The sequence below is a fragment of the Pholis gunnellus genome, assembly GCF_910591455.1.
Source record: "Pholis gunnellus genome assembly, chromosome: 17".
In the NCBI taxonomy this organism is placed as follows: domain Eukaryota; kingdom Metazoa; phylum Chordata; class Actinopteri; order Perciformes; family Pholidae; genus Pholis; species Pholis gunnellus.
Window position 1 is genome coordinate 17,544,193 of NC_136544.1, and position 22,352 is coordinate 17,566,544.

The window sequence follows — 22,352 nt, forward strand, 5'->3', positions numbered from 1 at the left end:
GGGAAGTATCCTCATTAGCACATAAGGCAAATGAAAGGAAACCACAGCTATGTTACAAATGAACAACATAAATATATAAGAAATGCATGTGTTTGTGCTTTACATATATCAAACAGTCTGTATTGTTACGATTACTAATAGAGACGAGGTCATTTTCCGTGTGGGGACGCTGTCGTGTCCGTCCACCGCCTGTAGAGGGCAGCACCGCGCTGGAGTCGGTGTTCGCTCTACATTGAATCAAAGAAGAAGAAGAAGCAACGGGCGGCCTTCAGCGATACAGCACATCTAGCTAAGTTATTTGGGCTAAAACGAGAAATCATTTCCCCTCCTTTTGGATAACCGACTTAAGGGTCGTTTGGAAACAAAGATCCATTCATGTAAGTATGTTTAGCGGCCATTGTTGGATAATTTATGTGGTATTTACCAGCTCTCAGGCGGGAGCTAAACGTCAACTGCTCGCTATTGTTTGCGTTGGGGAACTAGTTTAACTTGACATGCCGATGCTTTGTTAGGTTCAGAGTACTTCCTAGAAACTTGGTCGGGTAACGTCACGTAGCTCGGTTAGGCCGGTGTGTTCCCAGCACCGGAGAGCACTGTTGCGTTTCAACGGTTAAGATGTTGCCGTCTGTTAAAACTAATGTGAGCAACGTATTGCTAACCCGTTGCTAGCAAATGATGACTGCTAACTAGAAGTCTACTCTCGGCGGTTCCCCCCCGGCCGCGGGTAAAACACACACGTGCGCTAAATGCGATGGGTCCATTATCGGACACCTCCCTGTCCGAGGAGCTTCCTCATTCCCTAAAACTTGACTTAAAGGATGTTTCCTTCACACAGTCAGATGACGTATAGATGCCTGTTCATCTGTGAAAGCTTCTATATATATACATATGTTCATGCCCTTAGAACAAAGTTATTTTTTTGCTTTGCTCACCAAAACAGGACTTAAAGCCATAGACTGTATATAAGAAAAAAGCTTATATCATCACCCCGATCCTTTAACCCAGATCCTGTGTTGTTTAGAAAGTAGTTTTGAAGAGATCGAAAACCAAACAGTAATGGATTATTGAACATGAGCTGTGACGGGACCGGGTTGACATTTAATATCTCTGACAAAAACTCTCACGTTATATGCGCCAATACGGGTTTATTATTCGTATCGTGTGAAACACTAAACATCTGCTTGAACATAAACCCCCAAAAGCTGAAGAATGAATCAGTGCAATCAAAATGATGTCCGATAATGGACCTCCTGCTTCCAGATGCTACGTTTTAAACAGTTAACCCGGGACAACAAGTGCACCGTTTATCGTCCGCAGCTTCGGATATGTACTTTTCATTCTAATGTTCATTATACAAGGCTGTTACGTCAACGTTATCTGCTCGCAATCTGGTGAAAAATGTGTAGTCCAACTACCGGAACTACATGTGTGTCGTCATTACTAAATGCGGAAGCCATGAACGCTGAAGGCAAGAAGCCTTTCATTAATATAATGTGTGAACAGCGAGCATGTGAACTGTAAACCGGTCGGACAGCCTGCTCAGGAAGACTGATGAGTGGTTCTAAGCTGTCATTGTTTTTTCTTCTTCTACCAGTTGGTTAAATACTGTGTGTATCATACTTCCAGGTGCCGACAGAGGAGTGTATATTAATACAAACATGTCCGAAGCGTGTCAGGACAGAAGGAGTCGCTGGCAGGAGATCCAGAAAGGCCTGCAGTTCATCCAGTAAGTGTCACGGCTGAGATGCTTGTTTAAGGAAGCAGACATGTGTGCGGTGTAATGACTCTTCTACCACTAGTCTTCTTGTCCTATCTTGGAGATGTTGCACAGGATCAGTAGATGAAGACCCGCATGGCGCTTTGTTGTTCGGATCAGTTGGCTGTCAGCGGGGCGGCTGATTACCGTCTGGCTCTCCGTTACTTTTGTTTTTAATGTGGGATATTCCACTCATCTGATCTGAGCTCTATGTTCACGCGTCTGTCTGGCGGCGTGTTCACACATTGTTTTCTAGAACGATGCCAGACAGCGCAGTGTTGCCTTCCATCCGATCTGACGGGGCCTTTCATTTGTAAAACAAAAGTGATACTTAGAATGCTGCTGTATAGTCAACGTGAAACTCCACTGATGTCATCATGTGTAAAGTGGGACTGATAAAGAAATGTAACGCCCGAGGATCTCCATTAAACCGAGTCCACAAACGAGGAAAAACGGCTTTAAATGGCAGCAGCCGAACTAGAGACCAGTCAAACAAAACAACCTCACGGTGGTTAGTGCATGGTTTGCCATCATGGCATTTAGTGACGCAACCTTTTGATTATTTCGTTGTTTTCCAGTGAAACAAAAATGAAAGCGAACGGTTGTTTAAGGAATGTTGCTTTTGCTGACTTTTAATGACATCAGCACCTGCACACACAGCAACCTGTCAAATCACCGACCCCACACACACACACACACACACACACACACACACACACACACACACACACACACACACACACACACACACACACACACTTATTGTGCTCTAATCCAAACTGTTACCTCTCATTCGTTGTTCTTTTTGACACTTTAAAGGTTTGTAACGTGAACTTTCTCTCGCTTTCAGGTCAACCCTTCCTTTTCCCGGAAGTCAAGAGCAGTATGAGGTGAGCGGTGTACATTTTCACGTGGGCGTCTTCCAGCTTCCATCTCGTATCGGCACTCGTGCTGTATTGAGATAAAGTGATTTAAGGGATGCCGAGTGAGTCACATTCTGTGTGTCTGAATGAAAAGAGCAGCCGGCTGTTTGTTTAGCACAGATTGGTTCTCTTCCTGTCTGCAGGTGTTCATTAAGGATCTCGTGTGGAATCTTTTTGGAGAAGGAAACGACGTGTTTAAAGAAGGCGAATGGACAAAATCCATCGAGATGTACACCGAGGCCTTGAGTATAGCAGAGTATGCTGACTCGGAAGAAATCTGTGTTCCAACGAGTTTACTGGAGAAGCTGTATGCAAACCGAGCTGCCGCCTACCTGAACATAGTTCCGGTGAGTAGGTGACCGTCACCCTTGAGCTTCTTTTCAGTCCCAATCACTTCCCCTCTCCCTCTGTCTCGACCACACATTTTACGTTGTTGTTTTTTTAGCAGGTTTGTATCTGATAAAATCGCCCTCAAATGTCGTATTCGGGGACCCAGGGTTTCCCTAAGCCTGGGCTGCTCGCTCAGATTGTCCTAGAGCAGAACACGATTCACAAAATGTCAGAACACAACAGCAAATAGCTTCTTAAATGTCACTGCATTTCCAGAAGAAGAGCTCTGTTTTGTGCCGGTTTATTGTCCTCAGATGCTCAGACCTTTCTGGTCCATGAAGCAAAGTTAACCATGAAGTGGTTTTGTTGGGACACGTACTCCATGTTCTTCATATACATTGTGTACATAAATATCTCTGCACTTCATCAACCTTCACTCTCCGAGTCTATCCTACCTCATCACACAGTACGTGTCTTAAAAAGCTTATCTGTGATTGGCTCCCTGTAGTGCTAATGCCTGTATTATGACATAAATATTGAGACATTAATCATAGACATAGGGTGTGACTGTCTTCATACATCAACAATGAGCGCTAGAATCTCCCCTTACATCATGTACCTGGGTCCACAGAATGTTTGGATTGTGTACACTCTTTTAGTCTTTCTTCATTTCAAGCACTTAGTGTCATGATAGGACAAAAAAAGAAGAAAATACAGGAGGTAGAACTCAGAAAGAAGTCACATGAAGCACATTTTTACTGTTAAACTCCAGCTCCTCCCACTAAACAGACTAAGAGTGTCTGTTATCCTGAGGACACACAGGTTTATTAGCTAATGAGACTAAATGGAGCTGACGTCCTCTGTGTTGTTCTTGTGGAACAATGTTTTACTTGTTTCACTTTGAATCTACTTTGCCTACATCACAGGATGTAAAGGTAAACATAGTGCGGCCGTACCTTACAAGACTCGACCGCAGCTTTTATTCAAATGTGGCAGGACGGCAACCAGGCCTCCGCTGTTGGTTGCCATTTCTAAATGTTATATGTTGAGTGATTTAAGATACTGTGCAGTTCTGTCACTTTCATAATGAAAACGTGACCTAAAAGAATAGAAGCTTTGTGTTTTCCCGGCTATACGACGCATCACTGGTTGTTGTTCGTCCCTCAAGTGACCCCCAGAATCAGCTTGTCCATCATCTCTCCCTTCAGAGATGAACTTCAATCTGTCTTGATTTTGCTGAGTCAGCTGAATCCCCCCTGACACGTAGACACAGAGACCGGCAGAGCCGACACCACATCGTGGAGCATCACACCGGCAAGCCTTCCTGTCGATCCTTCTTCGTCTAGACAGGACAGCTGATATCTGACTGTTCAGATGTTACCTGTGCGTCAGGTTAAAGTTCTGTCACACAGCATACCCGTAAGATGTTTCTAGGTCTCAAGAATAACAATTCAAAACATACCGGCCACATATTTCTCTTTGAACGCTGTTCATCTGAAATCTGAACTCAGGCTCCACTTTAGAAAAACGTCCATTAGAGAAACACTGATGCTTTCAGAGGAACATCGGGGTCTTCTCTCCCGTCGGTGTGATTCTGCATTAAATCTCGTTCCACGGCGGTAAAAACCACTCAGCTGTCTTCAGGGAAACCACACCCCCCACCCGACTCCACTCACCCAACACGTGAAGTCAATTCCTGAACAAACAGCGGCTACTCTATTCTGTGTTGCAGCACAGTGGTTAAGTACAGCTGTTCTAACTGTGGGACGTGTCTGTCCTCTCTCTCTCTCGCTCTCTCAGGGACTGTACGACCAGGCGCTAGAAGACTGTGAAAAAGCTCTCCATCTGAACGAGGGGAACTACAAAGCGCTGTACAGGAAAGCAAAGTCCCTGAAGGAGATGGGGAGACATCAAGAGGCCTACGAGGCCGTTGCCAAATGCTCTCTAGCAGTGCCTCAGGTGAGGAGCAACACCTGCGTGTGTAGTGTTGATTTATCCAAATGTGCTGGAGAATCCACTCAGAAAACAAAGAAATAAGCAAATTGAAACTCCGTTTCTGTTAGCGCGCTACCTTTTAGTTTGAATGAAGACATTTCAGGGAACACTGATGTACGTCCAACTCCGGTTTATTTAGCAGTCACATTTAGTTTAAGAGATTTTCTTTTTTTTAATGTACAAAATGGATCAGTCTTGATGCAAAACTACATGTGTGCAAATCCCTGCAGATGAGGATAAAAAACATTTCAATACAGAGTGTCGGAAGATATTTGGTTAATGAAAATGACCGCTGTGGCAGTGAATGCCGTGAGTGTGATTTGAATAAACAAAGTCCCTTTGCATTGTCTCCCCAGGATACTAGTGTCACAGACCTGACTCAGGACCTTGCCAAAATTTTGGGATTGAAAATCCGTAAAGCTTATGTAAGGAGTAAGGTATGTGTGTCTGAACTATCTCAAACCAACGCGGCACTGAAGGCTCGTGTAGTGAAGTCCTTCTTCTACATGAATCTCTCATTTAATTTGAATTCATGGCAATTGTTTTGCGCATGCATGGAGCCCTAATTGAACTAATCTCTGTTTTAACAGCCCGCCTTGAATGTTTTGCGAGCGTCAAGTTATCAAGATGCATCATGTGAGAAGGTACGCAGCACAACGATCTAATACATATCTGCTTACTCTGCCAAGTAACACGTTGTTCAAGGGTTGTCTTCTGTTCTTTCCTTCAGTTTTCTCATGGCCCGTCTTCAGTTGAAGATATAGAAATTGGTAAGTATTGTATTAAAGCTTTGATTTGTTACTTAAACGGAGAAAGGATGAAAGTCCACCCCCCCCCTGTTCTCCCCTGACGTGTCTAGAAGTGCCTCGGCGGACCCAGGAAAGCAGTGTTTTGGCTCCAATCCAAGCTCCGCTGCCGGTGCTGCCGCCTCTAAATGAAGCAATAGCGGATGAACTTCCTCTCAACAACATCATGTCATCCGTCACCCCGTCCGAGCCGCCGGGCTTCGAGTCCGTGTCCCTGCCCGCGTCCTCGTCGGTCCCTCTTCCCGTTTCCTCGTTCGTCAACGGGTGCAGAACCAGTAAGCCTTGCACGATGCTCGAAAACAGTCAAGATTTCGACGCAGACATCATCGGGGACGACCTCGACGATCTCCTGGACCAAGCCGGCCCCGAATCAGCCATGGTCAGTGAGCGGATGTGACCGCAGGGTCTCGGTGCGTCGACGTCCGAGCGCGAGTGTTGACTTCTTTGTTTTGTCTCTTCTCCTTCAGGTTATTCCCACAATGAAGGGGCCTCTTCCTCTGCCAACCAGTATTGCCTCGGGCAGCTCCATGTCGAGTCCATTCCTGATGCCATCGCACATCAACCCGTTCCTCCACAGCAGCGCCCAGCAGTGCACCGTCACGCTGCCCCCGCTCTATCACAAGTCGGGGTCAAGCACCTATTTTGGCATGGACACTTTTGATGCCCTCCCCCCACCGCTGGACTCCCTGGATAGTCTCAACATTACCGACTATAAAACAGGTACGCTGCTTTGTTACCCGGTCTATCGATGTGTACAAATATCAGCTGAAAAATACGTAACCTGCTTCTTTCATTTCTCCCATCTGTGAAACTTTCAGATTATGCTCAGAGTCCATTCATTCCACAGGTAATCTTTGTTCATGAACCATTAGTCGTTGTCGGGCGTTGTTACAGCCTTCCATTAGGTCTCATTTCACATTTGTTTTTTTTTGAGCAGCTGAACAATATTGAAAGCCCGATGGGGATGGCTGTGGGAATGCCTGAGGTGAAGGGTCTTCCTGCTGCTGTGGATTTAGCAAAGAACCCGTTAGCTGACACTCATGAGTTCAAACAAGCGTGTTCAAGCTGCTACGTCAAAACTGGTGAGGAGTAGTTTTTAACGGTCCTGTGTGTGTGTGTGTGTGTGTGTGTGTGTGTGTGGGGGGGGGGGGGGGGTCCTTGGTAGGGAAGCACTGTTTGGTGTAACTCGTTTCTTTATTCTGGCCCCACAGGGCCCGGAGTGTTGGATTACACGCTTCATACAGAAGAGCACAAATGCAAAAAGGACGCTTTACTCGGCAGAATCAAACACTCGCCAGACAAATCGTGGAAGCTCATCCGACCACGACCAACGAAAACCCAATATGTTGGACCTTATTACATTTGTAAAGGTAACGTTTATTAACCTGTACAGTCCTGCAAAGCGGATCCACTTGCCTTCATTAAAGCATTTAAAACCATTTTCTGTCTTTTCTTTGCCTACAAATCCAATTGGTTCTTCCCCCAGAGGAGCAATGATCATTAATGTATTATTTTGTTCTACAGATTGTTAATGAAAGTGTCAGTTCCCTAGGCCTGGTAACGTTTTCACCATTACTTGGGCGTGCGTGTCTGTCTCATCCTACTCGTATTTATTAGAAATATATATATTAACTGATTCAATGAGCATTTGTAGCCGCTGCTGTCACTTTGTCCACGTGGCTGCTGCTGCTGTTGGCCACACTCGTCATGTGTTGATGGCAGCCAGCACTAACATGTCAGCTGTGTTGTTTCAGAGGTGGCTGTTGGGAAAGAGTGCCTGTACCCGGGCCACTGCACATTTGCATACTGCCAGGAAGAGATTGATGTTTGGACTCTGGAGCGGAAAGGCTTCATCTCCAGAGAGCTGCTCTTCGATCCTTACGGGCCCCACTCCAACATCCGGCTGACTGTCCCCAAGATCCTACAGGAGCATCATGGGATATTCATGTTTCTCTGTGGAGTGAGTGTTTCATTTCACCGTGTTGTATGTAGTTACACAGGTAGTGCAGTGGCACAGTGCATGCTGGGAGAAAACTCCTCGGATGTTTCTTACATTTATAAACTCTGATTTTTCTTTTCCATTAAATACAAAACGTTTGGCGTGATAACTGTAATGCTGTGCTTCCCATTGGAGCCTCGTTTGTTAGTAGTAGCTGGACTACTTGGATCATTTAAGGACTTTGAGACTGATGCTTGATGGCATTTCACTGTGTGAAGACTCCAGGTCATCCATCCAGAGAGATGTCAGCGATGTAGGGAAACTAATGTGTTTTTACAGATTATTGTAATTTTCCAAATGCATGTTGTTGTTTTGCAGGTGTGCTTTGACCACAAACCCCGAATAATCAGCAAAACCAACAAAGACGACCTCTCACTCTGCTCTCATCCGGTGACGAAGCACGACTTTGAGGATCAGAAGTATGTCGGCTCGCATTTTACGGCTCTGAAGCCACCGTTCAGTTCATTCATAGTTAATTATCTGTAAACAATGTGAGCGAATAAGAGCAGGATTATAAACTTGTGGACGTCGGTTGTCTCGTAGGTGCCTGGTCCACATTTTGAAGGAGAACACGGTTCGTTATTCCAAAGTCCGACCCTTGAGTCCTCACTGCCAGCTGGATCTTTGTCGGCATGAAGTGCGCTACGGCTGCGTGAGAGAGGACGACTGCTTCTACGCCCACAGCCTCGTCGAGCTGAAGGTCTGGATGATGCAGCACGAGCTCGGTGAGGCTTTTTAAAATACTCGTAACCAGGGCTGCACGGTGTGGTACCTGGAACACGTTCTAAAACACCTTTAGCAACACTTTACTATAATTGAGTTATTTAGCCGATTATTTATTTGTTCTTCTTTTGCATCTTATAGGTATCACTCATGAAAGCATCGTCCAAGAGGCAAAGAAGTTTTGGAATTCAACAGCGTCGTTGCAGGGAGCCCAGGTGAGCCCAACTTAAGGACTGTTCACTGATAATTTGAAGAGTTTGTTACCTTTCAATACGGCCTGATGACTTTGACTTCAATAATATATATATTTCTCCACTAAACGTTTGTCTGTGATATTTTTCTCATGGGATTGTAGAAATGTATCATTTATCTCTCCATTTCCTTGGACTTGATTGACGCTGTGGGTTTAAACTCGATAGGCGTGTGTTTTTGGCTAAACATTTTCGGTGCTTTGTGTTAATCTGAGTCGATTTAACCAGTCCTTTGAATTCCATCAGCAGCTGTCCAACACACAGAGGAGGTTTGGGCCTCCCAATCTGAAGATGATGTTTGTTTGTGGCCAGTGCTGGAGAAATGGCCAACTCAGCGAAGCTGACAAAAACAAGAAGTATTGCTCAGCCAAGGCGAGACACACGTGAGTACTACAAAGTCTTGAACGCACATTAATTGAGGACCCCGGAGGTGAATCGATGAGCGACTTGGCTTCTCTCTCTGTCTCAGGTGGGCTAAAGACCGGCGGGTGGTGCTCGTAAGTTCCCATGAAAGGAAAAAGTGGACGACAGTCAGACCGCTTCCAACCAAAAAACCCATCCCGTCTCAATTTGAGGTACGTGCCGAACATTTTACTCCTCTACGGCCGGTCTTTGTGTCTCTGATTAAAACAAATCTCCTGCAGTTGTCAGTAAATGTTATTTTCCCCCATTCTTAGATTTGCATGCATGTGACCGCTGGCAAGAAGTGTCAGTACATTGGGAATTGCACGTTTGCTCACAGTCTAGAAGAAAAAGACCTGTGGACCTACATGAAGGAGAACAACAGTGAGTTCTCTCTTGCTTGGTAGAACGTGATTAGTGTGTTGATGCACCGAGTGTAATCGTTTGATTTGCCCTCGTTTAGTTCCAGACATGGATCAGCTGTATGAGCAGTGGCTCCAGTCTCAGAAGCCTGGCTGGGGGGACGAGACCCCCAATAACTCTGTGAGGGAGAACGGCAAACAGATCCACATGCCGACAGACTACGCTGAGGAAGTGGTGAGTTCAAAACGCACTCGGTGGTATTTAGATTATTACAGGGCTGTCCTCAAGCAAGGACATTAACACTCGTACTAGTGTGTCAACTGAGCAGTCAATTTAATCAACAGATCTGTGAAACACAAGTTAGAGCGTCTTTAGCTTCTGTACTGTGACGTGTTCCCACTGAACAGCAATGTTTGAGCGATGTTCAGGTTAAAGAGGGATTTAAATCAAACGCGTCTCATTTGATTGGACCGCTGAAAGTGGGCGGGCTTAGAATGTAGTGCGATACGGAGCTTCTGGGGCCGGTGACGCCACAAGTTGTTAATTGTTTGGTGGATGTCATGATATTATTGGTTGGTACCAAACGTCATATTTAGTTTGTTAAGAAGATATAAAACAGTTTTTTTCAGAAATTTTTTGGATGTATTGTTAGATCTGTGTGATCTAAATGGGTTAAAAATACATTATTTTATTTCATCTGGACTTTAAATCTTATGTTCACCAGAGATGTGGTCACACATTTCTCGGGAACAAGTCATTCAGCAAAAAAAAGAATAATTGACTAAAGAAATCTAAAACCAATAATTGCTCTAGATTATACAGTATATCTTGAGGGCCACGTTTTAGTGAAACTAAACAGCTTTCTTTATTACGTTTAGGATCTTAAACTGTTAAACTATTAGTTATGAAAACATACCATAGTAGCTGCCATGTTGTATCGCTTTCTTTCGGTAGATAATCATTTAGTCAGAATCTGTGGGTGCAGTCACAATATTTGTGTTGTTTTAATGTAGTTATGTACCAAGTGATTTAAATGATTAAGCGAGCGGTAACCAGTCATTCGTGTAAATGAAACCGCTCCGTGTGTGTTTTCACAGGCCGGCAATCACTGTTGGCTGTGTGGTAAAAACTGCAACAGTGAGAAGCAGTGGCAGCAGCACATCACGTCAGAAAAACACAAAGACAGAGTCTTCAACTCTGAGGACGATCAGAACTGCTGGCAGTATCGGTTTCCCACGGGCACTTTCAAAGTTTGTGAGAGGTAAGATGACCGCCGTACCTCACCCGTCCATGCTCACCCGTCCGTGCTCACCCGTCTCTCTCCGGTGGATTGTGATGGTTGAACCTTTTTTGATCTTGTGTTCTCGTAGGTTCCTCAAAAGCACGTGCACAGAGGACGATTCGTGTAAGCTGGCTCACGGGGAGCAGGAACTGAAGGAGTGGATGGAGCGCCGGGAGTTCCTTTTGATGAAACTTGCCAAAGCCAGAAAAGACCATCTTATAGCACCGAATGACAATGACTTTGGGAAATACAGTTTTCTGCTTAAAGACATTATTTAATGGTGCGATGACGATATTCATGCTCACTTGCAGCTAATGCAGTATTCAAACAGTGGAGTCAGGTGATCCCTGAGGGGCCTCGAGGAAACAGCCTGATCGCAGCATGATTTTAAAGAGGCCGCTCAGGACCGGCGCTCTGATTGGTGGCTGGTTTACTCTGATCTGGACTACAGTAGTGTTATCGTTAACAGCAAAACACTGAGTGGAAGACACCCGGAGCTTTGCTATGTGCCATTCAGCAGAGCGTCTGGTAGACGGGGCTGAGAGCGGCACGAGTAAACCTCCATCAGAGGCGTGTTCAGATAAACGTTGACCTTAAAGTAATTTCTTTTCCCAAACCGTTTCTAATGTGTTAACGACCTTTACAGTTCCATGTATGGGATACTTAAATTGAGAGTTCAGTTGACATTCTCTTATTTTAATCCTTCATAGGTCATTTCCATTTATCTATTAATATACCAGTGTAATGGACACCACTCCAAATAAAGCTTCTTTTTATAAACTGTTTTAACTGCTGCGTGTTTTATTCATCACTGGTGGGAAGAAGTGTTCAGATGTTCGACGTAATTATAAGTAATAACACACTGTAGACATATTTCAAGTAAGAGTCTGGTAGTAAAACCCTTAAAATGCTAAATTAGAGATTCAGAGCACATGTGTGATTGAGGGGTTGCCTCCACATGGCTCTCAACATGGCGGCTAGCAGCTATTGGTGTTTACCTGAGGAAGTACTCTCTGAAAGTACTCCAGCGTAGTACAAGTACCTCAAAATTGTACATTCCATCATTATGTCACAGGCAGATTATAAATGGATATTTTTCTGTAGAACTCGAGATGGATTGTATTACGTCGTCGTTGTTTTTTAACAATCTTAATCTTTGTGAATCCTGGTTCAGTGTGTAAAAACATCTAAATTCAGTATTTGGTAGAGAAAAGTAGAAATCATCTTTATTTAATATTTGTACAAACATCTTATTGAGGAGGAGCCGAGTGGGAAATACAGAATGCACAAAAACAAGTGTGTTTTCTCACGTGGCCGTCTTTGTCAGTGTTGCATCACACCTGACATGGAGTAGAACCCACCGCTCAGTCTCTGGTCGAGCATCACTTGCATGCTGCGTGAAAGGAGCAGGTGGTTCTGCTTTCAGGGCAGCACCCGCTGCAGCTCCTCCACCTCCAGCTTCCACATCCTTCTGTGCAGCCCAGCGAGCTCCGAGAGGTCGGCCATCTTCACGGCACGGATCACCGGCTCCGGGGAAGCGACCGTGATGACGCCCATCACCATGACATATTTACCTGCAAAAACAGCAATAGTTTAAGGAAACACAAGTTGCTCCGTGGAGATGTGGCTCATTTAAACAAAACAGGAGTCAAATGGATTGAGTGAACACTTTTAGTCCACACACTACGCATAATCATCAGTGGTGTCATTAGTAAAACAAGATTCATATGTTAAACGAGAGGAATGCTTCATATTCTGAGCTTGTGAAGTTGCAGTGTTCTACACATCTCCACAAGAGTGTTAAGGCCATAACAGACTTGTGTTAATATTCTTTCCTTATACAATTGAAATTGTTTGCTGCTCCTATGAAACTTTAAATATTTCTTGACTGTGGTGATGTATTTTAAAATGTGCAGTTACTAGATATAAGAAAAGGCTGCAACAAAACAAATGACAATAAAAATAAGTTATTGACGATTAGATCAGAATAATCCAGATCTAAGTCCAATGTGATCTGAATGGAGAATAAATAACTTTTTTTTATTTCCTCAAACATAAAGGTTTTGTAAATAAATGAGACATAAAACACGACATGTGTCACTATTTTACACTGTATAGAAATGATTAATTGATTAATCAATAATTAATACTAACTATTATACTTCACTTATTACCAGAACACAGATTCTGAAATACAGTGGCCTGGGCCCCTGTAGCTGTTTAAATGTATTCTTTATGTATAAAAGTATTCATTGTAGACAAGTGAAATAAATATGTATACCACCTTTGAAACATTAAATCTAAAAAGTCTTCATATGGTTTATTGACTTCACCTTGGGCCAAACACGGCTTCCCTCTCGGGATGTTGTTGACGCCTTGCACAGCGAAGGTCCCCGTCTCGTCCATCAGCATCACGGTGTTGCTCTCCGGCTGGACCTCCAGCACGGTCCCCTGCATCCACACCAGTGAGACCGGCAGCGAGCGACCCCCGCCCCGCCTGATGACACAGCCGTCCCCGCCGTCCGCGGTCCGCCGGCTCTCCGCCGTCCTCAGCTGTCCGGACGACACTTTCACCGGCGGTGGGCGTTTCATCTCCGCGGATGTTTCCGCCGGTTTGTACATCACTCACCGCTGGACGGTTGAAAAAACTTTGCGTTAACCCGCGGTCCCGCCACTGAGCGTTTTACCGGAAGTTGAGGGCATATTTTCCGGAAGCAACAACTTGATTTCCGGTCTGGAATCCTTCAGAGTAAATGCGTCTACACCTGAGATGACCAGTGTGCAAATCCTTTTATAGAATAATATTACAGAAGTATTTTGTATGTTATTTTGTGTTTTGAAGTATAAGTTGTGCATTGAGAATCACACTATTATTCAACGGTTTTACTGTAGTAAGGTTGGGCTTATAAATATGTTTAGAACCTCCAACAGTTCTGAGCTTTCTGGTCATTTTTCAACTATATGACATGCAAGTTGCAACTCATGGCTTTACATTTTTACTTCATATTGTATTTTGACTTTAATGCATTCATTTATATTAGAATGGGTATGAGCTCATAAAGGTTTTCTGGTGTAACTCCATGTGTTTAGAGAAATAGGAACACATCCAACTGTGCTGTTATTCACCATCGATCTCAGCAAATTCAGCCTCAATAGTGCTGTGACCGGCAAATTACAAGTTTGACTAATGTTGAAATAGTGATAGGAAACATCCTTTCACTTCGATGAATACTGCTGTAAACAGTGCTTTACAATTAACTGAAAAGGAGAGTTGTGCTACTCATTAGAAAGCAATATGATGCTTTTAAGCAATATGATGCTTTGTTTAAAATACAAGGCTGTTTATCGATTTCATGTCTTGAGATAATATACCAATAAATACTGCAAGTTGTGAAAATAACTGATCCGTGAATTTATCACATTCATTTTACCCACCTCAGTAAAGTAAAGTCTTATTTTATAAAGCCGTTATACTTTCCTCACTTCAGGTGTTCTGCTGGTTAAACCCTGCATGTGAGGTACATGGAAACACAGCGTTAAGCCTGAGACCAAGCGTTTGTCATCGTACCACAAGCTGTGGAATCACACAGCACGACTGGAAATACAGTAAAATACAGAGAAACTCTACAGGACAATATGCTGCAGTCTGCAAAGGAAGCGCTACTTGGGAGATAAACTTTTCAGAAAGACAACCTTTTAAAGCCAATGTTAAAGTGCTCGGGGGGCCAAATCCAGACCTAAATCTGATCCACAATTTGTGTCGAGACCTGTTGCTGTTCACCCGTAGACCTTCGTCAAACTAGATGTGAGTTTGAGTCGTTTTTCAAACCGACTGGGAAGACCTGCGTTGTCAAATGTGCAACATTTTGGTTCCTAACAAAGTGAATAAAACACAAATGTATTTCATTAAATAAGTTTTATTTCTTTAAGAATAACTGAAGAAAAGTGTTAGCAATTTCTGTACAATTGTTTCATCATTTTCCCTTGGATTTGCTGAAAACCTTGAATGATCATCGGGGCTGAGAATTGTTACGCTGCCGCATAGTGCACTTTTAACCTAAAAACAATATGATTAGTCCACAGGCATCCGTCCGGTTCCTTTGAATGTATTCCAAGAAGTTCCTTAAGCCGTACTGTTGACTCCAGTTTCATTTCTCATTGGCTCCTCCTCTCGAGCCCAGTTCACAAAAAGAGGCACATTAGAAATACTGCCATTTTCCAAGGACTGTGTCTTTGATTGCATCGACAAACTGCGTGGGCACCCAGTAGACCCAATATTGAGACGCTTCTGTTGGACCCAACTGAAAAGCCTACAGAGGTGGAAAAACAATGGTAAGCACGTTAAATTCATTTACAAATGTTCACATATTCCACAAACTAAACTGTTAATACAAACAAACGGCTTTACATGCAAATCAAAACGACATCCGTACATATTAAATACGATTTAAATAATATAATTGAAGCATAATGCTTTGAAATAAATCAACAATCAAAGACCTGATAGCCGTGTTTAACATACTGCCTCTCAGTACATTACAGCCCACATAATCACTCCAAAGGAAAACAATAAGAAATGAATGGATTACTCCATACCTCCTTCTTTTTAACCTCAGGAGTTAAAGTAAACGGGGAGGATCACTCATTTAACTGATGGCGTTTTAAACCCCTCGTCTCCTCCTCATACATCATCAGCCCCTCAGTGATGCAGGAACACGCTCTGAGCGAGCAGCTGGCATCAGATTACATTCTTGTGCCAAAACGCTGCACCGAGAAGATGATTCCAGTGTTCGTACTGTGATCCATATCATGGAAGACGGCTCAACTGTACGGGAATAAACTGCCACGCGTTTCATTGGCTACACACGGTCTGACACACAGTAAACCTCGACAAACAGGAAGCAAGGAAATCTGGAAACGACCTCAGACTTCCCCTCGTACAGCGGGCGGTGTAGACGTTCATATTCGGCATTATTGCTTAAGTCCACTTGTGGCCGACTGCCATGAAATTCACTGCATGTTGCCGTCACTTTGTTCTGCCTTTAAATGTATCACTTCGCTTTTCTTGTTTACTTCCCATTAATCAAAACATCGAGGTCTAAAACGCATCAGCTGACAGAATCATCCGCCGAGCTTCACCGCGTTCTCCTAGAATGCAGATGTTATCTGTATCGGCGCCGCGACGACGCTCCGTTTGTTGAGATCTGGATCGGCAGCAGACGACTCGATTCAATTAAGTCACTTGTTCTGGGATTTCCATTTTTTTTTCTTCTGACAAAGAAAGAACACAAGTGCCTTCAGACAGAAAGGTTAATCTAGAGAAAGCGTTGACATTTCCCGCTCCGCTGCGGTGACCTCCATCACTCCGACGCTCACACGCTCCAGTGGCTCTACGCTCGCGTCCGCCGCCGAGCATTTGGCATCACAGCGTTTCAGGAATTAAATTTTGATTTGGGTTGGGTCTTTTAATTACAGAAGTTAATACTCTGCCTTTATTTGACGGTTTCAAGCTTATCAGGGTTATTTCTTGCTGTGCATTGTGGAGAACAATACACCCGTTCCTTTAAAACACTGACATTTTTAGGGCCTGTGTCCACATAGCGTCTCTTAGAGAGCGTATTCTGCAGCGTCTCTGCCTTTTCTTTGTGAAGTGCTTCTAGTTGAAAATCTCTGAACTTTTCAGAAGAGCGTCATTTCAGAAAATGGAGAAGAAGCTTGTTGTCTCTCCTGAGCTTCATATGTCAGACAAACACTTATGTAACAAAGAAGAAAAGCCCATTTTGTGGGAGCAGACCGGCCGGGCGGACGCTGAGCGCTGCTGACGAGTGTTTTTGAGCTTTTATGGCCGTTAAGCCTCCAACAGATCGTCGTCCTCGCTCTAAATGCTACGGCTGTCAGACTGAGCGCTCACGAGCTCATCCACACAAAGTGTGAAGCAGACATCCTCCGACTGGTGAAAAATACAACGTCAAACAAATAGATCGTGAGCTGGATTGACTTTAAACAAGAGAGGAAGCGGTGCACCGCGGAGTCAATTCATAAGCCGCTCTCACCAGAAAGGGTCTATTCCTTCAAAACAATATGGAGACAATCAAGACGGGAATTTTCAGCTCGACTTCCCATCTTGCCTTCACGGTTTTCCAGGTCCTCACTATAGCTATGTAGAATAAAAGTTGTCTTTACCTGTTTTAGGAAGGCAAACTGTCTTGTTTGTGTCTTTGTTATGTATTTAAATGTTAATAAAGAACAATAAAATAGAGGCACGTAAGCCACCAAGTGTGACATGTCGGCAGCAGCGAGCCCTCTCACCATCATGTTGTAGTCCTCATAGCCTTCGATGGGTTCAGTCACTACGTTTTTAATGGAGCCCATCGGGACTTTCTCCGTTCTCTCTGCAGAGAGGAACACACACAATCAAAGGAGTTTGAGTCGTTAGCATCTTTGTGTTAAAAGTGAATTTAGCAGGAACGAGGCCAGCTGTGATCTCACCCTTTGTTCCGATCCACAACTGATCCTGCTCCAGTTTGAATGTGAGTCGAACTTTTCCTCCGGACTTGTTGAACATTCCAGATAAAGGCACTGTTGGTAATCGTTCCTGTTAAGAGAAACACAGTTAGTCTTTGTGTCCAGTAGTGAAATCACACAACACACGACAAACAAAAGCAGGGAGTGTCCTCCTCCCTTCGTCTTCTCTCACCTTTGTTCCTTTAACAGATGCCATGATGTCATCAGGTTTACCTTTGTCCAAAACCTTCCTGTGTTGCTGAAATCACAGTGCCGGGTGAATAACATAGAACTCCATCAATATTTGACTCTATCCTGCAGAGCGGCCATTCCTCTTACCTTTTGCCTGCATAAAGGCTCCTTCTTGTTTTCTTCGGCCTTCACTTCCTGCTGGACGACCTCTTTGGGTGTATTCACAGCTAATACGTCATTTATTGTAGATCCTACCACCATGATCTTCGCACCGTTTGTAATCTTTATTTCACGTAGCGTTTTGTCCTCTGGAAGCAACCCTTTGTACATCACTTTCTGCATTGCAGGTGGAAGACCTGGGAAGACATAAGAGAGCATTAGAATCACTGTAAACAGCCACTATAACGTCTACCTGAAGGGGAGCGACTGCGTGTTCTCACCAGTGAGTGAGTGGATCTTCTCTTTGAGTTGGGCTCCGGTGTTGTCGACGGGAATCTTCAGGTCGTATTTGTTCTTGTTCCAGATGATCTTCAAGTCCACCTTCTCCTGCTCGTCGTCCGCGTCGTCCCCGTTGCTAATACTAGAGTCCTGAGTTGTGGCGTCTGCTGCATCTGTGTGAGACGGAGTTTCTGTGTCACCTTTTTCAGCATCCTCGACTTTTTCAGCATCCTCGCCTTTTTCAGCTTCCTCTCCTAGTTGTTCGGCTTCTTCTGGCTTCGCCTCGGTTTCCATTATGACTTCTTCACTTCCTGGAAGAGCAGGAACACATTGATTTGGGATCTATTCGGCGCAAAGTTGTTAGTTCTCTGAATGCAAATATTCAGAAATACACATCTGGAATGTCCTACTCACCACAGATACTCAACATGCTCGTGTGTCTTTCTACAGTTACATTTAAACAGTGTGTACATGCAGTCTATAAAACACGGAATCCTAGCTGTTCTTTTTGTTTTAGTAACAAGGAAATACAGACAAATGAGTTTCACTTTAGTTTTTGAGTCTGAATTAAAATGAATTATTACATATTAAAGGCTATATATGTAATGAGTGTAGCTAACGAACAAATACTTAGTTGACCAGGAGTCGTAATGTGTCATAATGTGTAAATAATAATAATCTTGGTGGAAAACCAGCTCTCCTATTGTTTTCAATCACATGCCCTTGAAGTCATACTGTCCTCTAAATATATTTTCAATATATCAAATTTATTTGACTTTATACGTGATGTGTAACATTTTAAAATCTACCAAGTCTCTTAACTTTATATCCTTTCATTGAATAAGTGAGTTAGTTATTAATAAGTAGTTTATTTACAGTTCTCATGGTTCTCTTTTAAAGTAAAACAATCTATGTATATGTTTCATAACCATGTCCCGATTCTTCCACAGAATAAGGAGCTACAGTGTGTAAATGTAACTGAAAGTAAACAGTTTTAAGGTGGTATTGGAGTCTAGTTTCGCTTTTTCTTCGCTCTCTCTCTCGTAGTTTCTCTTGCTCTTTCCATCGCTGTTTTTCTTCCCTATCTAGGCAGCGATTGTAACTTGTGTGTTCCGTGACAGGACAAATAAAACCTCCGCAGACTTGGTCCGTGACCGAACACACGTAACGTTAACGGTTATTAACAGAAACCCAGATCTTGTAACACGGCTGGCCTTACTGGTCACTGCACTGGTGACGTTAACGTAACAAACTGTTTGTTGGTACTTCGTCGTTACCATTCCTGACCCAACCATGTTTAGTTAGCTTCTTAAAAGCAAAAGTGAACCAAAGCTAACACAGGTTAAATCTTCTAACATTAACTTTAGTCCTCCTCAAATCTAGCTACATTTGACTGGTGTTAGCAATCGTTAACGTTAGCTAGCTACAGCACTGGAGAACATTTAAAGAATAACGTTATGGAGAGACGTACATTTACACTACACTGCATTAACAGCGACGTATATTAACATGCCAATTACTAACATATGTTATTCCATAAACAATGTTTGGACTCAATGTACAGATATGAAGGAAATACTGCTGTATTTTCTCAATACCCACCAGCCTGGGTCGCCATGATGATTGTGTACAATCTGTTGTACGTTGTGCCAAAGAGAGTACAGAGAGCAGGAGGATATCTGCTATTCAGAGAGCAAAAGTCGACGACAACAAAAGTTGAGCTAAAGCGAACATTTATGTGTAACATTTGTGTAACAGCTTATCAAATCGAAGAAGGAACAATACATTTTTAAAATGCCATAACAAGTATAGCTATATTTACGGTTGCAACGTTTAAACGTTTTGTAGTTTGGGTTAGCCGTTGGACAGGAATGTATAATGAAAGTGCGCATGCGCCTTCGAAAATAACTACAAATACTGTTGTATTTAGACACAATCGGTTCTATGTCAAATATTGTCTCGAGCTAGTGTTGTTTAATCAATAAAGCTTGTTATTAAACAAAGAATGTTGCTGTATTATGTAGCCACAAAGGCCTGCGGGATTTCTTTTGCCAACACGGAAGTGACAGAAAGTGAGACCTCTCGCTCTGCTAAACGTCTTTGTTTGTGTGGCAGCAAACGCAGACAACGAGAGGTGGCACTCCACTCAATGGCTATTGGATAATGTTTTTCTTCTTCCTTCGTATTCTATGACGTTTGGGATTTCAAATTATGCATTATCGCCAACTATTGGAATCTATGAAAGATCTCCAACTATGACAGAATGCATTTGAACCCCAGGCTTTGACACAACAATCTTTTTGTGGGAGAAATAGACCAAAAATAAGGATCCAATACGCAGATTGAACTATTTCAGATGCATGTGGGAAATGCAGGCATGTGATTAAATACAGTTTTTGAATGAGTTCTGTGAGCTTGGTCTGAGACTGAAATTGATATAATAAAAACACACTGAAATTGACATCACTGACTTTGGTTTTATTAATTGTGAATCATTTTGTGTAAGAGTGCTTTAGAAATAATGTTTCTTAACATTACACACTGCAATGAACACAGTATCCAGCGGTGGAAGAAGTAGTCAGATCTTCTGACACTAACACTGTGTAGAAATACTCAAAAGAGTGATATATTGAAATATATTTATTAAGGTACCAAAAGTAAAAGTCGTCCTTAAATAGAATGACCCATTTCAAAATAATGTATATTTTCTTAACCTACTGCAAGGCGGTAATTATAATATATATTGTTCGGGGGACAGAATCACTGACTTCACCTTTAATATTTACCTTGCTTAGCTGATAAAGGTGGGGCTTATTTGTTTTACTATATTTACCCTAGACATCAATATGGAGAAAGGAGGCAATTCATTTTTGTGGAGATTTCAATAGCAGGATAGACGTTTTTCATGAGTATTTAATATAAAGTGCATCAGGTTCCCTCCAGAGCCACTTTGGATGATTTTGTAAACAAGCATGGGGACTCAGTGATTGAATTCCTGAAATAATTTAAGTCATACATGGAGGGATATGCCCTCTGAATGATAATATACCAATATCTGTGAGTTGTAAAGCTGGTTGACTATTCAGACCGGTGACTTCTTTGAAGTATTAGTGTCTTAGTTATTGGCGAGGGCTGCGATCTCGGGTCACCAGAATTAGGGACAGAAAGCCAGAACATTCCACCAACTTTTGACATGAACTTTCCCCTTAAACTTTGTCAAGCGGTGGATTTAACAAGCGTAGAGGAGCACAGGTCTGGTTGGTGGCGGCGCAAACAGAGCAGTGGTTTCTCCTCCTTGTTATTAGTGCACTGATTCAGGGCAGCTTGAGTTCACCTGTGTCTCGTTGACTCCAAACAGCACAGGTGAGCCCGTGGCTCGTCCCAGAGCTCACCAGGGTCATCGCAGACATGGAAGACTTTCGGCAATTAGCTTCAAATCAAGTCATTAAGTTTGCAACCTGAATGGATCTAAGTTTAGTAAGATGCAGAGTTCCACATCTGCAAACAACAACATTTCTAATAAAAGGGTGATTATTTTGTAGCCCCTCTATAGAATAACTCAATTACTTTAGCAAAAAAGAAAGTCAGCAGGACTTTACCAGCTAACGTCTTATCTTCTGGCTTACGACAACAAACTTCATTAAAAATGAAGAATGACTTATAAGAACGAGACTATCTAGATTATTGTAGTTGTTTGATTAAAGTCATTAAAGAAGAGAAGACAACCGTTATTCAAAAATGACGTGTTATTTTTAACAACAAACTATATTGGAATGAGAATTCGAAAGAATTATTACAGTAAAGATGAAAATATGTTTCTGAATTGTTCAATCATGTAGAAAAGAAGACATTCTTGGAGGTTTCCAGTCCGCATATGTTTGACAGAAAATACAGATTCTATCAAAGGTGTTTTCAAAGAGGTCAGGTGCAAACATCAAGACAATTCAAACATCAAATCCCTGGAGATTTTGGCCCCCTAAAAAATAAATTGGTTCTGAGGCAACTTTGGAAAATACCAATTGAGGTGCTGGGGCTCGATGGTAATCCTGTGTTTGGCTTTTCTGAGGTAATTTATAGACGGGAGAGACACTTTAAAGGTCTTTTTTCCAAACAGTGATACTATTGATAAAAAGTTATCATAAAGAAGTATGTTTAATGAACATTGTAATAGAGAGCCAAATACTAAAGGGAGATATTGTGTAATTAAAACATTGAATAAGGATCTAGCTAACTAGTTCAAATGACTCGAGCAAAACTGGCAAAACCAATATTAAAAATCATTATTTTGTATTTTGTGTGAATAATTCAATGTTTTGAATCTGGTAGAATGCAAACTATGTGGTCTAATTATAAGCTCAACACCAAAACCCACTGTGTGGACACAAGGA

At 42.8% G+C, this 22,352-nt stretch overlaps 3 protein-coding genes across 4 annotated transcripts; 1 reads left to right on the forward strand and 2 right to left on the reverse strand.

The window, feature by feature from the left end:
* Positions 1-246: 246 nt before the first annotated feature.
* zc3h7a (zinc finger CCCH-type containing 7A) lies at positions 247-11,594 on the forward strand. Of its 2 annotated transcripts, none has more exons than XM_079177647.1 (23): positions 247-377; positions 1,627-1,726; positions 2,607-2,646; positions 2,823-3,026; positions 4,810-4,968; positions 5,361-5,441; positions 5,595-5,648; positions 5,735-5,774; positions 5,864-6,189; positions 6,278-6,530; positions 6,629-6,657; positions 6,748-6,892; positions 7,022-7,180; positions 7,565-7,770; positions 8,128-8,228; positions 8,353-8,534; positions 8,674-8,747; positions 9,030-9,166; positions 9,253-9,358; positions 9,461-9,569; positions 9,649-9,782; positions 10,646-10,809; positions 10,919-11,594. In XM_079177647.1, exons 2-23 carry the CDS (start codon positions 1,659-1,661, stop codon positions 11,106-11,108), a joined length of 2,961 nt encoding a protein of 986 aa, XP_079033773.1. In that variant the 5' UTR covers positions 247-377; positions 1,627-1,658; the 3' UTR covers positions 11,109-11,594. The 2 variants fall into 2 exon arrangements, with proteins under 2 accessions (XP_079033773.1, XP_079033774.1); XM_079177648.1 differs by having other exon boundaries at positions 9,033-9,166.
* A 499-nt stretch (positions 11,595-12,093) lies between these two features.
* rmi2 (RecQ mediated genome instability 2) lies at positions 12,094-13,491 on the reverse strand. Its single transcript, XM_079177924.1, has 2 exons — positions 13,164-13,491; positions 12,094-12,404 (listed from the first exon to the last, which is right to left on the reverse strand). The coding sequence occupies exons 1-2, from the start codon at positions 13,450-13,452 to the stop codon at positions 12,253-12,255; spliced, it is 441 nt and encodes a 146-aa protein (XP_079034050.1). The 5' UTR covers positions 13,453-13,491; the 3' UTR covers positions 12,094-12,252.
* Positions 13,492-14,727: 1,236 nt separating this feature from the next.
* On the reverse strand, positions 14,728-19,602 carry ubfd1 (ubiquitin family domain containing 1). The gene is made up of 7 exons (XM_079177451.1): positions 19,567-19,602; positions 17,967-18,275; positions 17,674-17,882; positions 17,528-17,593; positions 17,320-17,425; positions 17,140-17,222; positions 14,728-15,140 (listed from the first exon to the last, which is right to left on the reverse strand). The coding sequence occupies exons 1-7, from the start codon at positions 19,580-19,582 to the stop codon at positions 15,030-15,032; spliced, it is 900 nt and encodes a 299-aa protein (XP_079033577.1). The 5' UTR covers positions 19,583-19,602; the 3' UTR covers positions 14,728-15,029.
* Between the last annotated feature and the right edge of the window lie 2,750 nt (positions 19,603-22,352).

What these genes read in the sequence shown, in the direction of transcription:
- ubfd1 (XM_079177451.1), bottom strand. An exon ending in CATCTGTTAAAGGAACAAAG is followed by an intron (nt 17,426 to 17,527) that starts GTGAGAGAAGAC and finishes TTCTCTTAACAG; the next exon opens with GAACGATTACCAACAGTGCC. An exon ending in ATGAGGACTACAACATGATG is followed by an intron (nt 15,141 to 17,139) that starts GTGAGAGGGCTC and finishes CCACCTCTGTAG; the next exon opens with GCTTTTCAGTTGGGTCCAAC.
- zc3h7a (XM_079177647.1), top strand. Translation starts at nt 1,659, where the DNA reads ATGTCCGAAGCGTGTCAGGACAGAAGGAGTCGCTGGCAGGAGATCCAG. An exon ending in AGTTGAAGATATAGAAATTG is followed by an intron (nt 5,775 to 5,863) that starts GTAAGTATTGTA and finishes TGACGTGTCTAG; the next exon opens with AAGTGCCTCGGCGGACCCAG. An exon ending in CACGACTTTGAGGATCAGAA is followed by an intron (nt 8,229 to 8,352) that starts GTATGTCGGCTC and finishes GTTGTCTCGTAG; the next exon opens with GTGCCTGGTCCACATTTTGA.
- rmi2 (XM_079177924.1), bottom strand. Translation starts at nt 13,452, where the DNA reads ATGTACAAACCGGCGGAAACATCCGCGGAGATGAAACGCCCACCGCCG. An exon ending in GAAGCCGTGTTTGGCCCAAG is followed by an intron (nt 12,405 to 13,163) that starts GTGAAGTCAATA and finishes CTGTTTTTGCAG; the next exon opens with GTAAATATGTCATGGTGATG.